This window comes from Lontra canadensis, unplaced genomic scaffold (genome assembly GCF_010015895.1).
Source record: "Lontra canadensis isolate GAN:19392208 unplaced genomic scaffold, GSC_riverotter_1.0 scaffold4, whole genome shotgun sequence".
Taxonomy (NCBI): domain Eukaryota; kingdom Metazoa; phylum Chordata; class Mammalia; order Carnivora; family Mustelidae; genus Lontra; species Lontra canadensis.
In genome coordinates this window covers 34,421,559-34,440,092 of record NW_022630998.1, presented here as the reverse complement: position 1 = coordinate 34,440,092, position 18,534 = coordinate 34,421,559, and the positions used below count along the sequence as shown (strand labels likewise).

The 18,534-nt window shown below is 34.3% G+C and overlaps 1 protein-coding gene across 3 annotated transcripts in view; it reads right to left on the bottom strand.

Moving 5' to 3' along the window:
- Positions 1 to 18,534, bottom strand: part of AP3B1 (adaptor related protein complex 3 subunit beta 1) — a 277,679-nt gene that overhangs the window by 124,077 nt on the left and 135,068 nt on the right. For all 3 annotated transcript variants that reach the window (XM_032847913.1, XM_032847905.1, XM_032847915.1), the window contains exons 13-14: positions 18,192 to 18,324; positions 11,488 to 11,597 (exon numbers count right to left, since the gene is read on the bottom strand). In XM_032847913.1, coding sequence (XP_032703804.1) covers positions 11,488 to 11,597; positions 18,192 to 18,324 — 243 coding nt within the window. The remainder of the gene's footprint in view (positions 1 to 11,487; positions 11,598 to 18,191; positions 18,325 to 18,534) is intronic.

The following is an 18,534-nucleotide window of genomic DNA, read 5'->3' as shown; positions in this document are numbered from 1 at the left end:
GGAAACCATCCATCAGCACCATTAAGACCAACATTTTAGAGTATGCAAATTAGTTTTATTACTATTTGTTTATTTGTATCCTTTCTTACTCCAAAAGAGATTTGAAGGGGTATGTAAATTAGTTTTTGAGAACATTTTCACCTACTATAGAAAATCTGCTTGTCATAATAAATGAAAAAGCCAATGACTATCATTAAGAGGTAGCATCACAAGAAGAGATAATAGTCTTTTTATGAAATCCTTTCCAATTCCTCAAATAAAGTCCTAATATTTTCACTACTGTTTCACAGGTGTACAGGGCATAAGTGCTGAAGAAGAAAGGGAGAGTAGGGACCTTTGCACAACTAAAATTTTATCGCAATATCCACCACCTCAAATTCTTTCAAAACACTCATTTTATGAAATAGTATAAAATTACTAAGACATTCCTTTTTTTTTTTTAAGATTTTATTTATTTGACAGACAGAGATCACAAGTAGGCAAAAAAGGCAGGCAGAGAGAGGAGGAAACAGGCTCCCTGCTGAGCAGAGACCCCCCCCCCCCACCTCCCCTGATGCGCTCAATCCCAGGACCCTGGGATCATGACCTGAGCCGAAGGCAGAGGCTTTAACCCACTGAGCCACCAAGGTGCCCCTACTAAGACATTCCTAACTTGGGTGTTTCACCAGAAGCAAAATGAGGTCATCTGAAAGCTTTAAAACCAAAGTATATATTTTCACATACTATGACAATAGCATTATCTATAAATTAATATTAGAATGAGCTTTAGTAACAGAGAAGAAATCACAGTATTCATGTAATAAGTTTAGTAAGTATAAATATACATATAGTAATAAATGCTATTATAAATCTATTCATGAAGTATGATAAAACTGATATCCTTACTGTATACTGATTGTGGAAAGAGGTTATTTCTAATATTCCAAAGGCTACATTGCATTAAAACCTTATTCCCAACCTATTATTTTAAATTGGGCTAAAGAATAGTAATTGAGTGGTGCATTAAATTTTCTAGTATGAAGCAATTCAAGTTGCCTGACTTCATGAAAGGTACTTCTAAATAAGAATATATGTACAGGGGCACCTGGGTGGCTCAGTGGGTTAAGCCTCTGCCTTCAGCTCGGGTCATGGTCTCAGGGTCCTGGGATGGAGCCCCAGATCGGACTCTCTGCTCGACGGGGAGCCTGCTTCCTCCCTCTCACTCTGCCTGCCTCTCTGCCTACTTGTGATCTCTCTCTCTGTCAAATAAATAAATAAAATATTTTTTAAAAAAAGAATATATGTACAACTTCAGATTTTGGTTATGCTAGATTTACTTTTCTTAAATATTTTATTATATTCTACTGGTATAAAAATTAGAATTCTAGGACATTCTAACCTACAATCCCACTTTAAGTAATTTTCTTCTGGTAACACAGTTCTAATTCTTTTTTGCAATTAAGAAGACAATTTCAAAAAGTTTTAAGAGATTGTTTATATTCCTACTTATTAATATACTAAGATTAAAATAATATTTAAACACTCTAAACATTCATAATGCATACATTTAAAATACAATTCTTTGGGAAAAATGAAAATCAATAAATTGTAATGCTCACAATGAAAAATCTCAAGACGGTGGTGGTAGAGGGCAGGGTAATATTCAGAGGTTCTAGAACTGAGGTAATTAAACTTCCAAGTAAACATATTAAAAACTTCAGGAAACTTCACAATAGGAAATAATATCAATATAAAATATATTTATACCAAATTCTTGGTGACAGCAATTTATTAAGAAGCTTAGGAAACTGACAAGCCCAGTGTTTCTGTATGTTTGGCTGCAACCAGAATCCTAAGATTTTCAAATTCCAGCCCTACCTATCTCTCCCAGTTAAGTTACAGGACTCCCATTTGTACACCACTGATAATATGATTCATAGCATCACTACTTTCAAAGATTTAAAATCAGAAAATCAGTCACTTTTTGTTCTCCATGGTCTTTTCAATCACAGAATGAACAGGACCACTGAACTAAAACCAAACTAATAATACACATATACAAATTAATAATATACGTATGCATAAGACATAATACTTTTATTATGAACTTCTGCTTTTCAATATTTTCAAAGACAAGCTGGATAGTAAATGACTTTGATTCTTTATTCTAAATGCCCTGATCAAGTGGTTCTAAGTACACTTTTTAAACCTTCTACAAGAAAGCAGTTTCCACTGTCATTTTAACCCATTAACTTGCCTGCAAAAAATATGATTCCTAGCTGACCACAGCAGTTACAGAAACATTTTACAGATCACCCTGTAAGCAGTTCAATGTAAAAGCTATTATATTTCAACATTTCAACACTAGCCACTGCACAATGCAGTAGTGTAAAATAAATCCTGCAACATCAATTTTATTTATTTAAATTTGTCAAAGGGAAAATCACTAAACATCTAAACAAACTGCATAAAACTAACAAATCAGATCCAATATTCTGTATCTGGACTCAATATGCATTAACACTATAGCATGAATTAAGCTGGGGCAACAGGGCAAGGCTAGTTACCTTGTGAAGTAGCAGGCATTCAGGGAGGCACCAGGGCAAGGAGTACATAAAGCGCTATTTCAATACTACTCAGTTGTCTTCACAAAATAACATCTTTTAATTACTCTCTTATGATATTAAGTCCTTATCTGTCCCATAAAACATTGTATGAAACAAACTCTGATAGAGTAATCTTCATGTAGCATGCATTTTATTCTGGAAAAACTGCTCTACAAGCAGTCTTTACTAGACATGAAGTATAGTCCAAAGGATAAATATTCACAATCAAAACATGTAAGTTGACTGTACTACCTATACAGATATAACTTATTCAGTCTGAATTTAAAAAGTAGAATCTACATTTTAGTTCTCATATTTTCAACTATGTCACTTAATAAATGACAAATGGAATAAAAATCTTGAAACAACAAAATCTAAGTTCCTTTTTTAGAAAAATCGCATAGCCAACATCTACTGAGTTCTTACCATGCAACTGGCACTGTTTTAAGACTTCACCTGTTTTCTCAGTCTATTACATAACACAAAAACCTGAGAAAGTAGGCTCTACCATTATTCCCACTTGATATATGACGAAACTGGGGCACAAAGAGGTTAAGAAACATGCCCAGCATCTTACAGCTTGTCAGTGGTGGAAGTAAGACTGGAAGTCCAAGTCTGAATCCAGAGTTCACCATGGCTACTGGACAGAGACAAAATGAGTGTTTTATACTAGGAAAAATACCAGCCAGCAAGGCAGGAAGACCGGTTCTGGTCCTGAATCAATCATGTAAATCATGGAGACAAATAACTTGACATCAGTAGGCCTCATTTACTCATTAATCAAATGAAGGATTACTCCTTTGGCCCAGTTCTTCTGCCATGGTGTATAATGGCTCCTTTATGGCCTTGTCTGAAGCTTTTCCAAGAGCTGGCTTTTCAGGAGAGCTCTAGACCATTCCCTTGACAATTCCTGCATGTATGCATGTGGGGCATTTCCCCCACCTCCTCAGATCTCTTGTTCTATGGATAAGATGGCCAGAATGGAAAGAGATCTGGCTATCATTTTTGTTACCCCGCCTGGAGGGCAGATGAGCCCAGGATTCCATCCTGATAAAGTGGCTTAAGCATTGAGAGAAAACAGGCTCAAAGTGTCTTCTTGTCTTTTGACATTGTCCAGATTGGCTCTTTCTAACCAGTACTGGTTTAAGATATTACCCCTGGATGTAGGGGGAAATATACAGAAATTCAGGAAAAAAGGTCTCCTTTGAGGCTCTCAGATTTACCTTTCCATTTCAGAATCAATCACTTACCCACATTTAAGAGTCGTTAAGTGCTTGGTCAGAATAATAAAGCCCTGTTTCCTTTTCCACATGTCTATTACTCTTTAAATAAACAGCTCTCTTGAATATTTGGAGGAAACAGATTCTAGGGATTCAGTCACTCCCCATTCCTGACTTTGAAGTTGCTGTCAGTTATATCCCTCACCACCTTCTTCTGGCATAACTTGTACCACCAATCCCTAATCACTTTTAGGATTCTACATTACAAACTATCTTCCTTGTCCCACTTTCAAACACTTCAACTTCTTCAGATACATTAAGTAAACAGTAACAACTCATCACCTTTTAATTCTCTAAAATTTCAAAATTTTGCTATAGAACTATATATAGTTTTCTTTTAATTATTTGAATCTCCCTTTGAATCACATGCCCAATTTGTTTACTTTTGCTTTCTCTTTTTGCCTTATCAAAATCAGGAGGGGTAGGGCACCTATGTCTGGGTGGCTCTGTCGGTTAAAGGTCCCAATCTTGATTTTGGCTCAGGTCATGATCTCAGAGGTGTGGGATCCAGCACCATGGTAGGCCCCACACTCAGCAGTGAGTCTGCTTCTCTCTCTCATCCTCTCCCTCTGCCCCTCCCCCCACTGGCATGCTCATGCACCCTCTCTCAAATAAATAAATAAATCTTTTAAAAAAAGAATCAGGAGGGGTTATCAACTTTATTGTCTTTCCAAAGGAGATTTAAGATGCATTTATCAATTTCAATGATCTTTTTTTGGTATCCTATTTTACAAAATCAACTTTGATCCCTTTTAGACTTTCATGTTTTATTTCACTGTTGTTTTTCAAATTTCTTTTTTTTTTTTAAGATTTTTAAAAAATTTATTTATTTGACAGAGATCACAAGTAGGGAGAGAGGCAGGCAGAGAGAGGGGGGGAGGCAGGCTCCCCGCTGAGCAGAGAGCCCAATGTGGGGCTCGATTCTAGGACCTTGAGATCATGACCTGAGCCAAAGGCAGAGCCTTAATCCATTAAGCCACCCAGGTGCCCCTCTTTTTCAAATTTCTTAAGACAAACACCAAACTCCTTTATTTCTGGTCTCTTTACGTTAAAAATGGTAGCAGTGACCACTTTAGCCATACCCCACACATTTAAAACAAAGTGTTTTCTTTTCCTGTATTTATATAAAGCTTGTATTTTTTCTTTTAAACCTTCTTTCACCTAGAAGTATATTTCTTACTTCAAAATTTTTCTGGTACCCTTTCAGATTAATTCTAAGTTTACTGCTTATGGTTAAACAACATAAAATCTTTTAAGTTTTCTTTATGTCCAAGTACATTCTTGAGTTTTTGTAAATTGTTTCATGAATACACCCATAAAAGTGGGTATTATCTGTTCAAGAAATATAAAATTTTACCTACAGGACTGAATCAAATATGTATTCTATTTTTTAATTATTCTTTATCTTTATGTGCATATCTTACTCAAAATTTGGATATATCAAAATATGAGAGAAGCATATTAAAGTCATCCACAAATTTCACCTTGCATTTTTTTCTTTCCCTTTTTTCCCTTTTATTTTTTTTTTAAGATTTTATTTATCCATTTATTGGAGAGAGAGAGAGAGCGTGCACAAGCAGAGGGAGTGGCAGAGGGAGAGGGAGAGGCAGGCTCCCCACTGAGCAGGGAACCTGATGTGGGGCTTGATCCCAGGATCTTGGGATCATGACCTGAACCAATGGCAGATGCTTAACAGACTGAGCCACCCAGGTGCCCCTCTCCTTGCATTTCTAATGGATTTTTCCATTATATATTTATTTGGTTGCCCTATTTTTGTGTGCATATAGGTTTATGCCTTTCAGTTTCTTTGTAAATTGTCTTTTTTCATTGTATAATGTTCTTTTTTATCTTCCTGCCTTTAAAAAAAAAAAAAAGATTTTGTTTATTTATTTTGAGAGAGAGAGAGAGAGAGAGAAACAGAGAGAGCAAGCACCAGCAGGGGGAGGGGCAAGCAGACTCCCTAAGGAACAGATTGCCCAATGCAGGGATTGATCCCAGGACTTCAGGATCATGACCTGAGCCAAAGACAGACACCTGACTGAGCCACTAGGCATCCTTCCTTCTGCTTTTAATTAATTTTAAATCTCACTTTCTTGTTCATCTTCACTTAATATCTCTTTTCCTATCTTCTTTTTTCAATCTTTATCACTTTGATTAAGGTGTTATAATTATAAATGGCTAGCTGTTGTTTTTCACTCCAATTTGAAAGTCAGTCTTTTAATGAGAGAATTAAGTCCCTTCATATTTAGGGTAGGATATACTTGGATTTTTACCCTTCTGCCTTACTTTATTATTTTTAAAAAATTATTATTTATTTTACAATTGTTTCCCTTTTTCCCCTTTGAATTTGAAATTCCTATCATACTTCCATATTCTACTAACCATTATCTTCTGACAAAAACAAAACAAAAAACAGGCTTCTGAGTTCATTCTGAGTTAATTTTTGTGAGTGGAGTGAGACCGTTTTCCAGTTTCATTGTTCTCCATGTGTTGCTCTAATTCTCCCAGCACCATTTGTTGAAGAGACTATCCTTTTCCCATTGGGTATTCATGAATATTAGTTTGTTGACCATAAATTCCAGGGTTTAATTCCAGGCTCTATATTCTGTTGCACTGGTCTTTATGTCTATTTTTGTGCGAGTACCCTATTACTTTTATTATCATGGCTTTGTAGTATGGTTCGAATCAGGGAGTGCAATACCTCCAGATTTGTTCTTTCTTTTTCTCGGGATCTTTTGCCTATTTGGTGTCTTTTGCAGTTCCACACAAATTTTAGGATTGTTTGTTCTATTTCTGTGAAAAATGTGTTTTGTGTTTTGATGGGGATTACATCAAATGGCTTTAAGTAGTATGGCCATTTTAACAATACTAATGCTTCTCATCCATGAATGTGGGTTGTCTTTACTTCTACAGATCTTTCACTTTTTTTTTTTTAAGATTTTATTTATTTATTTGACAGAGATTTATCTGCCAGAGACAGGCAGAGAGAGAGAGATAGAAGCAGGCTCCCTGCTGAGCAGAGAGCCCAAGGCTCAATCCCAGAACTCTGGGATCATGACCTGAGCAGAAGGCAGAGGCTTAACCCACTAACCCACTAACCCACTAACCCATTAACCCACCCCAGATCTTTCACTTTCTTATTGAAATTTATTCCTACTCATTTTATTGTTTTGATGCTATTGTGAAGGGGATGGTTTTATTTTTCAGATGATTCATTTCCTGTAAAGGAATGTAACTGATGTCTCTATGTTTATTTTGTAACCTGCCTTGTAACTGAAATCACTGATTAATTCCAACAGTATTTTGACTAACTCTTGGGATTTGCTATATATAGGACTGTATCCTATATCATATTCTTGCATTGCTCCTGATCTCAGGGGAAACGTTTTCTATTTTTTCTCAATGAGTATAATGTTAGCTGTAGGTATGTCATATACAGCCTTTACTATGTTGAGATACATTCCTTCTACAACCAATCCATTAAGGGTTTTTAACATGAAAGGATGTTATATTTTGTCAAATGCTTTTTCCTGACTCTATTCAGATAATCATGTGATTTTTGTCTTTCAGCTTATTAAAGTGATGTATTGAATTTATTGACTTGTATACAGTGAACCATCTTTGTGTGCTAAGGATAAATCCGATTTGGTCATGGCATATAATCCTATTAAAGTGTTCCTGAATTCAGTTTGCTAATATTTTGCTGAAATTTTTTCCATCTATATTCATCAGGGATACCGGTCTACGGCTTTCTTCTCTTGTGGTATCCTATTTGCTTTTGGTATCAAAATAATACTGGCCTTGCAGAATGGGTTTGGAAGTGTTCCCTCCTGCTCATTATTTTGGAAGAGTTTGAGGATTAGTGTTAATTCTTTCTTTAAATGTTTGGTAGAATTCTACTCTTGGTAGGTCGTGTGTTTCTAAAAATGGTACCCATTTCTTCTAGATTATGTAATTTGTTGGCATATAATTGTTTATAGTAGTCTCTGATAATTCTATATATTTCTGTAGTATCAGTTTTAATGTCTCCTCTTTCATTTCTAATTTTATCTATTTATTTTTTCTTTCCCTTAGTCTAACTAAAGGTTTGTCAGTTTTGCTTATCTTTTCAAAGAACCAGCTCTTAGTTTTATTGATCCTTTCTGTTATTTTTCTGGTCTCTATTTCATTTATTTCTACTGTGATACTTATTTTTCTTCTTCTGCTGGCTCTGGGTTTTAATTAAATGTAGTTCTTTGAGATATAAAGTTAGGTTGTTTTTTGAGATCTTTCTAATTTCTTAATATGTGTGTTTATTGCTATAAATTTTTCTCTCAAAACTGCTTTTGCTGCATACCATAATATTTGATATGTTGTGTTTTCATTTTCACTTATTTCAAGATAATTTTTTTTCTTTTAATTTTCTCTTTGACTCAATGGTTGTTTAGAAGAGTGTTGTTTAGCTTCCACATACTTGTATACCTTTTCGCTTTCCTCTTATTGTTGATTTCCAGCTTCATACAATTATGGTCAGAAAAGAAAGTTGGTATGGTTTTAAGCTTCCTAAATTTGCTAATATCAAATCTACTCTCTTAATCTCTAAACCTCTCATACACAGTTTCTGAGAGGTCCTGGCTTTGATAATTAGAATCGATAATGAGAGTAGATATAAAGACAAAGAACACTCTGGTGAGAGATTTGGTGGGAGCTCAGATACTAACAGACTCCTGTGAGTGTTATTCTTAGCTTTAAGATACACATATAACTGCCCTACAAGCTTTACTAAGACCTTGAGGGAAAGAAAATTTTGCTACCAGAGATATTAAATATTGATCCTGATGCAGCTTCCAAACTCTGCCTTAAACCACATAAATACAATCCCTCTAAAGAGACTCAGAGTATACATTACCCCATCTTCAAAGACGAAAATAATGTATTTCCCCCTAAACTACAACCCTATCACTTACAGAACATCAGTTTTTTAAACTTTAACCAACAATGAAAAAAAAAAAAAAAAAAACCTTTAATTGAAGGGACAGACATAGTGAAGGGCAAACACAATGGAAAAGAGTTTGAAGAAAAACCAGAAAGAAGCCATGGAGAATGTTTCAAAAGGGAAGAAGCAGTATGTGAAGTCAAATGCTAACAAAAGATCATGAAAGACACTGACAGCAAATTATCCACTGGGTTTAATAAGAAGATAGTCAATGACCCTGGAAAAGTCAGTGTTAGTGGAGTCAGGGGAGTCAAAATCAGACTGAGACAGAATGAGGAACTCCAAAAAGAGGAAATAAAATTAGAAAAGGGGAATGAAATAGGACCTAAATAATAGCCAGGAGACACTTACATAATACCACGATGTGCCAGGAAATATTCTTAAGAGCATGACACATATTAACTAATTTAATATGTACAAAATATCAGGCTTTGTTTTCATTTACTATGACCATTTTAAGATGGGAAAAGTATGGAGATTTTAATGTAAAAGCACAGAGTGGATAAGCAGTGGAACAGAGTTAATATTTATTTTTTAATTTAATTTTTTAAACACAATTTCAGATTTATAGAAAAGCTGGAAGAATAAAAACAACTTCTGAATACCCTTCACCCAGATTCCTCAAATGTCATCACTTTACTATATTTGCTTTAGTTTTCTATATATAACACAGATATTTTGTTTCCTAAATTGAAAGTTGTAGATTTATCCTTAAACATCAAAATATATCATTACAAACTTTGTAATAAAAGGAATGCTCTTACATTGCTACAGTAAAATGATTTAAAAATTAGAAATTGAAATACTGAACCAATACTACTACCTAATCTACAGATTTTATTGAGATTTGGCCACTTATCCCTACCAAATCTTCCCAAATCCTTCACAGAAAAAGAAAATAAAAAAGTATGTGTTGCATAGAGTTGTGATATCATTTTAAACTCTCTTAATGGGAAAAAGTTCCTGAGTTTTTCTTAACATTTCATGATATAGGCATTTTTAAGGAGTATAGCCAGTTATTTTGTAGCATACTCCCATTTGGGTTTGTCTCATGTTTCTTCTTTTTTTTTTTTCAGTGTTCCAGCATTCATTGTTTATGCACCACACCCAGTGCTCCATGCAATACGTGCCCTCCATAATACCCACTACCAGGCTATCCAACCCCCCACCTCCCCCTCCAAAACCCTCAGCTTGTTTCTCAGAGTCCACTGTCTCATGTTTCTTCTTGATTATATTCAAGTCATTCACTTTTGCAAGAATTCAACAGACCTGAAGTTCTATTCACTGTATCATATCAGGTGGTGTTTAATTAATTGCTGGCAATGTGAACCATGTTCATTTGGTTCAGGTAACACCTGCAAGGTTTCTCCATTGTAAAACTTAATAGTCTTTAATTTATGTTTTGTAATTAAGTATCATATGAGAATATACTTTGAAACTGTACAGATATCCTCTGACTACCTAAACTTTTACCCCCTACTTTTTACCATTTGTTAATGAGTCTTACTTCAGTCTGTTATTATTGTGATGGCTTGCAAATGGTGATAGTCTAATTCCATCATTCCTCCTACATTTATTTGTTTTGTACTGTAAGAAAGAGCTTCCCCCTCTCCCTTAATCAATCATTCATTCCAGTGTGGTCTCAACAGTCTTACCCTATTCGATAGGCCATAATCCTTTTACTATAATTTATTTTGTTTTCCAAATTGGCCAGTGGGAGCCCCTTCAAGCTGGCTTTTGTGTCTTTCTGATATGTCTCTATCATTCTGTGAGCATTTCCTTGCCTTTTTTGCCCAACAAGATGTTCCCAGATCATCTTATTCTTTCCTTGCCCTAGTTCTAAAATCAGCCATTTCTCGAAGCAGCACTGTCCGTCAAGGGGTGAATGAAATTTAAAAACCAAGGTCTACCAAAAAGGAATGCAGTACTACATTCTAGAACATGCACAAACTTTGAAAATATGCTAAGTTAAAGAAGCTAGACACAAAAGGCCATTTGACATATGATTCCACTTAAATCAAATGTCCAAAATAAGCAAATCCATAGAGACAAAGTAGATTAGTTAGCTGACAAGGGCTGGACTAGAGGAGAATCAGTTTTACTGGAATGATGAAAACATACTGGAATTACATAGTAGTGATGGTTGCACAACCTTATGAATACACCAAAAACTGCTATATTATATGAGTGCATATTATGGTATAAAATTATATCTCAGATTAAAAAAAAAAAAAAAGATCTAGGCACTAGGTGTGCTCACTTGTATTGAGGCATTAATTGCATGCAGGCCCTCTCAAAAAAAATAGATGACTGTATACTCAATACACACATTCATATGCGTATACATAAATGTGTGTGTACACACACACATTTACACACTCACACGCATCTACAATTTATAAAGTTATGAAGTTTACACTGATATCTCCATTTCCAAACCAACAATCCAGCATTTATTGCATCTTTCCCCTTTTCCAGACTTGTAATTCCCTTCCACAACAGTGTAAAATCTCAGAACCAGGATTTGAATCCAGATAGTTAAGCTCTCTCAGCCACTACATCTTAAGATGTCCATTATCTTAACAACACTATAATTTGTTGACTAAAATCCAGTTAAATTCAGAAAGATCGCTTAATTGGTACTCACAGTTATACTGTCCAAGAGTTTAGCCATATGTTTAATAATTTCACCATGCTGTGCAGGTTGCATTTGCAGTAATTTCTTAATAACAACTACACTTTCAGCAACAACTATTTCTGAAAAAGAGAGATTATTCACATTAAATATATATAATGCAATTCAAATGCAATATTCCTGGTAAAATATGAATTTAAGTTAGCAAAATATTCTACATGTCTCAAATGACTAGGTGATAGTATAGATAGGTATAACCACGAGTAAATTTCCAAACTTTGGGGGTGAATACTGTCTTAAGCAGAGGAGTATACTTTAATTTCTAACTTCTGTTGTTGCCTCCTAACTTCTGATATCCCCTTCCAATACCCACCTCTTTGAGTGAGAAAAGCAACGTGAAGTTAGATTTTGCTGCTCACCATAATATTCAAGTGTCTTTAGCTTTTAACTATAGCTTTCAAATACTTGATTTCTACCATAGGGTGGTAATCAAATAGCCACCATGTAAGTTATTTGGATCCTATCAACTACATAGTGGGAATCAAACACCTACAATCTAAATAACTTTTTTTCCAATTCTAAAGAAAACAGCAAACTAAAAACAAAAAGAAATTCCTTAAGGGATATGTCCAGAAAAGTGAGTATTGAAGATCATTAATGGTAAAAAGGGTGTTACTATAGAAATAGCACTGACTTCAGAGCCAGAAAGGGTGGGCTTATGTGCTGGATTGTTTCCATTTGTCCAATGAATCCACTCTCTGCCTTTCTTGACCCACTCTTTGTCCTTAGAGGTTGACCTATGCAGATTGCATCAACCAGACTCCCTTGTCCCTGGCTTCCAGCTATGTTTAGCTGATAGGACATACCAGCAGGAGATCAAGGGGGCAGAAGGAGAGAATTTTTGCTATCATGGATCTCTACTACCAGGTCTCCCTGGCAATGTGTACATTCTTCTACTGATAGTTTCAGTTCTTCTGAATGGCTCTCGCCTGCTGTACTGCTCACACTCCTCACACCCCTTTCCTTCAGCTCTAGATATGATAAAGGGGCTTCCCACGGTCAATAACCTGTTAGCCTCCAGACGTTATATCATACCTTCTTGGTTTCTCTTAATCCTGCCCACATCTTATAAATAGTTCCTTCAGGGGCACCTGGGTGGCTCAGTGGGTTAAGCCTCTACCTTCGGCTCAGGTCATGATCTCAGAGTCCTGGGACCGAGCCCCGAATCAGGCTCTCTGCTCAGCGAGGAGCCTGATTCCCCCTCTCTGCCTGCCTCTCTGCCTACTTGTGATCTCTCTCTCTGTCAAATAATATCTTTGGAAAAATAAATAAATAAATAAATAAATAAATAAATAGTTCCTTCATTAAATTCTCTTCAATCATACCTTTTAAGTATGCCATCTGTTTCTTGCCAGAGCAAGAAATATATTTATTATATATATAATATATAACATTAACTAATATAATAAAACTAATATATATATTAGTATATCTATAACTAATATAATATTATTATTATAATTAACTAATATAATAATTGGTCCTGGGAGTGACTCCAAGGAAGCAGTTCCTGAAACTGGGATTCTGAGATTGAGTTATCACACTGAAGTGGCTAATTACTAGTCTAGAGTTACATTTTTGGTGGCACCAGCAGATAACTATAATCCAATTAGATTACAATTGAGAGAACTTATGGAATGATTCTTATATAAACAAATACTAATGCTACTAAAGCCAAATAAATAACTCTACAATGCCTTAACTTATTACTTTGACATTTTTTATTAATAGGGCTTCATGGACATTAGAAATTCCCCTGGCATACACTACAAAGGTGCATTTTAATATTATACTAGAAATACCATGATTTGTGTTGCTATTCTTTTCTCTGAAAAAAATATGTATATATTTTTTAAAAGATTTTATTTATTTGTTTGACAGAGACACAGCAAAAGAGGGAACACAAGCAGGGGGCAGTGGGAGAAGGAGAAGCAGGCTTTCCGCCAAGCAGGGAGCCCAATATGGGGCTTGAACCCAGGACCTGGGGAACATGACCTGAGCTGAAGGCAGACAGATGCTCAACGATGAAGCAACCCAGAGGCCCCTAAAATGTATTTTCTTACCTGGCTCTAAGAATACAAGTAAAATTTTTTATCCTTTTAATCATTATTAAACATACTTATTTCAAATTACATAGCTCTTTCTCCAACAGAATGATAAACTGATGGTTATACAATGCTTCAGTTTACAATATGAGAAAATATTTCTTTCTCTTCTATAGTAATATATGGTAGGTACCTTATTTTCATTATTTTAAAGATGAAGAAAGACAAATGCCCTAGAACTATATGACTTTATCCAGAATTCAGAAGGTACCATTTCATCTCTAAATTCTAAGTTAAGAGGTGCAGCTACTATACAAAGACCACCGCTTTGAGCTTTGATGAAAACAAATGTTAAGATCCCGACTTTGTCAAACTTACACTCTAGGTAAGAAAAATTAAAAGTAATTACTATGCAAAGTAAAATATGGTAAATGTGGCTTTAAGAATCCACAGTATAAAATATTTTTATTTTTAAAATGTATTATTACAAAACTAGACAAAGAAAAATATTGTATAATTTTAATTATACACATGGAGAGGCAGGATTGGCTATAGCTGAAAAATATATTTGGTATCATTTATCCTTTGATGCTATATTACTTTCCTATTGTTGTTATAAATTACCACAAACTTAGTGGCTTAACACAATACAAATTCAGTGTCTTACAGTTCTTGAGTTAGAAGTTAACAGTTTAGACCTTAAGGGGCTAAAAGCAAGATGTCAATAGGACTACCTCTCTATGGAGGTTCTAAGAGAAAATCTATTTCTTTGCCTTTTCTAACTTCTACAGGTTGTTCACATTCCTTGACTCAAGGTCCTGATCTAGCAATGGCATCGCTTCAATCTCTGCTTGATATCTGACTTTCTTGACCTCCCTCCTTTTCTTAAAAGGACCCTTCTGATCTCCATCTCAAGAATCTTAATCACATCTGCAAAATCCCTTCTGCCATGGAGTCCCTTCTGCCCACAGGTTCTGGGCATAATAACCTGGACGCCTTCAGCAGGGGTCCTTATTCACCCACCCCATGTGCCCTCTCACCCCTTCATGTAATTCCACCCTACTTTTCTTTTACTCTATCTCCTGTTTTTCAAAGACCACAGGACTGTAGTGCTGTTCTACCAGAAGCACAAAATGATCCTGTGTTCTGGACCTTTCCTAGCTTCCTCTTTGTTCTTAACAAGACTTAAGGGTCCTTACTGTAAGAAATAGAGCCTACTATTTTTTTTTTTTAATTTAACTTCACTTTGGTAAGAACTCTTAAAATGAGATCTACCTTCTTACAAAACTTTATCTGCATTATTGTTGATTATAGGTATAATGTTGTACAGCAAATCTCTAGAGCTTATTCAGCTTACTTAATGGAAACATTATGTTTGCTGTTTAGTAATTCCCTATTTCCCTTTTCCCCCACCCCTGGTTACTATCATTCCACTCTCTGATTCTATGAATCTGACTATTTTAGATATTTCACACAAGTGGAATCATAAAGTACTTGGCTTTTTGTGGCAGGATTATTTCACTTAGCCTATGCCTTCAAGGTTACTACAGTGTACTATTGCCATCATTTTGCAAATGAAGAATCTGAAGTGCGGGGAGATCGAGTAATTTATTCAAGATAACATTAACATTCAAACATAGGTAGTCTAGTTCTACTTGCAAGCAGACAGCCCCCAACAGAGTAAGTGGTCAATACACAGAAAAACTATAACACACTTGTTTTATATTACTGTCTCCCTTCATTAGACTGTTAACTCTGTAAAAGCAGGAACCTTTTATAGGCTGAATGAATATCTTAGTCACCTATTTAACACTTACTAAATACCACAACTATATTCAAGTCCTCAATAAACATTTACTGAATTATATAAAACTCAATGAAATAAAAAACAGTCCTCTGCCCCAATCCTTTTAGTTTACAGTAGATGGTAAATTTATTCAGCCAAATGAAATGCAGATTTCTCATAAAGATCCTTGAGAAATTTGTCATATTAATCTCAGATAGTGATACTGAATTGTTTTAGGCAAGCTTCAAGTCTGCCTTGAAAAGTCCTCTCCATGTCAAGAAGGGAGAAGTTAGTAACATTAAAAAAAAAACAAAAGCAAAACATGGGGCACCTGGGTGGCTCAGTGGGTTAAAGCCTCTGCCTTCAGCTCAGGTCATGGTCTCAGGGTCCTGGGATCGAGCCCCACATAGAGCTCTCCGCTCAGGGAGAGCCTGCTTCCTTCTCTCTCCCTGCCTGCCTCTCTGACTAATTGTAATCTCTATCAAATAAATAAATAAAATCTTTAAAACAAAACAAAAAAACCTACAGGTCTAAAAACAGTGTGTTAAATATATGTAAAAAAAAAAAAACAATGGAGCCTAAAGGCTGCCCCTAAGGGTTTAAGATACATTATCTGAACAGATGAGCAGATATTTGTATTAACATAAAATCAAGAGTCACAGATCTTAGAGCTTCAAAAGATCCTAGAGATTTTAAAGAAACTGAGGCCTCATTCTAGATACCTATTTCTAAGAGCAGATCTTTTAATAGAAGAAAGGAGTTCTGTTGTCAGGATTGGCCATTTTTAAGTTAAAAATATTATTACTTTCCTTAATGCTACTGATTTTAATATAAATATTCTCCTTATTTGTTTTACTAATTTTAATGAGGTTTCCAAATGACAAAAGTATACTCATATGAAAAAGCACTGAAGACTCAGAAACTATAGGCTAATGATGATTATACAACCAAAATCTGAACAATTGAAGTTTCTAAATATTAAACTACAGAGAAAAAAGCCATTGTTATAATGATGGTTTTGATTTATCAAAAACAAAAGCCTAAACATCAAAATATCAGAGTTTAAATAAGTAAATTCTCCTACTTTTAAGAGTGAATATAGATTATTTTAATCTCCCATCACATAATTACAAAACAATCTATTCTTTCCTTCAAAGTGCTACTGGGGTAGAATATTCATCATTTAAGTGAAAATCAATAAAAGGTATTTTTCAAGAAATTAATATATTATAAAACTGAAGTAGAGATAATTGCTTTAAAATCTACAATTTCACATGAGAAAAAAAGGTCAAAAACTAAAATTCAGAAACCTTGAATATATTTTGTATTTAAAAGAACTAATGAGTGTTCTCATTTACAGTACTTTTTGTATGCAACTGAATTTTAAAAGAAAAATTACCCTGGTAAATCTTGGTTCATAATCTTTAATGTTCTGGAAATATTTTCCCAAGAAATGTATCATAAATAATAGAATAGAAGGTCATTATTAAGATACAGGTAATAAAACATGTTTTTCAACTCATATTTTAAAGTGTAACACAGAAATAGAGACAAAAAGAATGAACAGTAGAAACAAGTAAAATGAATGACATTTAGCATCCTAATCTCCTCTAGTTACTTCCTATAGTCAATTAAAAAAAAAAACACACTTTCCTTGAAAATTTTTGTTGCCACTTAGTTTTAATATTACATGTAGAAAAATGTTCTATCCATCATATTATCTTGAATCTATAGGATTAAAGTTTATAATTTTATGTTCACAATAAAAAATCACTCTAAATTGGGCTAAATTTTGTTTCAGTTTTTTCATTAGAAGTAGTGATCACAATAGTATAATTTTCTAAAGAGATTTACATGTGGGATTTGATAATTAGGGATAAAAGAGTTATTTAGTGAAAATACAAATAATAATATAAATAAAATTTAAATATAATCAATTTTCTTACATTTCAACTTATGCTTCCTATGTCCTATATGCCTATGTTTAAATATGACATATTTATACTTAGAATTCCACAAATCATTTCAATGATTTTACACAGAAAATTGAGCTTTTCCTAAAAAGAATCTGTTTTAATCAAATATACAATTATAATAAAAATCCTCTACATAAATTATTATAAAGGTGAAAGGGACTAATACTGATCTTTCTCCAAATGGCTTTATTTATTCTAAAGTCATACCACAGAAATAACAGACATTTTACCACAGAACAGTATGAAATCTAGATTATGCATTTTACTGGTTATCACCTATCAAGTTTTACAAAATGTTTACATGTTGTTTGGCTTAAAAACACAAAGCTGTTGCAAACTGATGACTTTTAAATTGAATTTAATATTGAATATAAAATTATTAGCTGAATTTCTGGGAAAAAAAAAAAACTCTGAAGGTACACAATAAACATACTTTTTTGATCTAGCCACTGCTCCATGTTATAGTCATTTGCCTGCTTTTAGCACCCTCTGCAGGTGAACCAATATTATACATGACTTATGTGTCATTACAAGCCATAAAATATAACCTTTGTGGAAAAGGCATAATGAAGGTGATTAAACTGTGAAGAAATAAAATAAACAAACTACAGTTTCTTAGTTCTATTTAGGAAAAACAAATACTGTTTGCAACTTTATTATCTAATTTACTAAAACACCACAAAGGTGTGTGTGTGTGTCTATTTCGAGGATAAATTGCTACTCTCATCATGATCATGCTACTGACATACAGGAAACACTAAAATGAAATGTTAAAAAACGTTAGATTTTGAAGATCATGCCAAGAGTATTCAAACGATAAATTACTTGAAAATAAAATTATCAACTTACCATCTCTGTTGGACAACAGACATACCAGGCCATTGAGGCATGTATCAGTGACTTCTGAGATGTTGGTTGCACATCTGCCTATGGTTTGAATAGTGGCTGCTGCAAACTGTTTATCCTGGCTTTTCACGTAGGTCTAAAAAATAGCATTTCAATTAGTTTATACTTTGGTACCATCAAGTGAACAAAAAGATATACTAACTTTGTCAAAAATACAAATTTTAGAATCTATAATATTCTCATTTATATGCACAACAGGGCCAACTGATGACTTAGCTTAATTTAACTTTGTTTTTTTACTTAAAGAATGTGCCTATAGAAGAGGCACATTTTCAAGCCAGGTTCA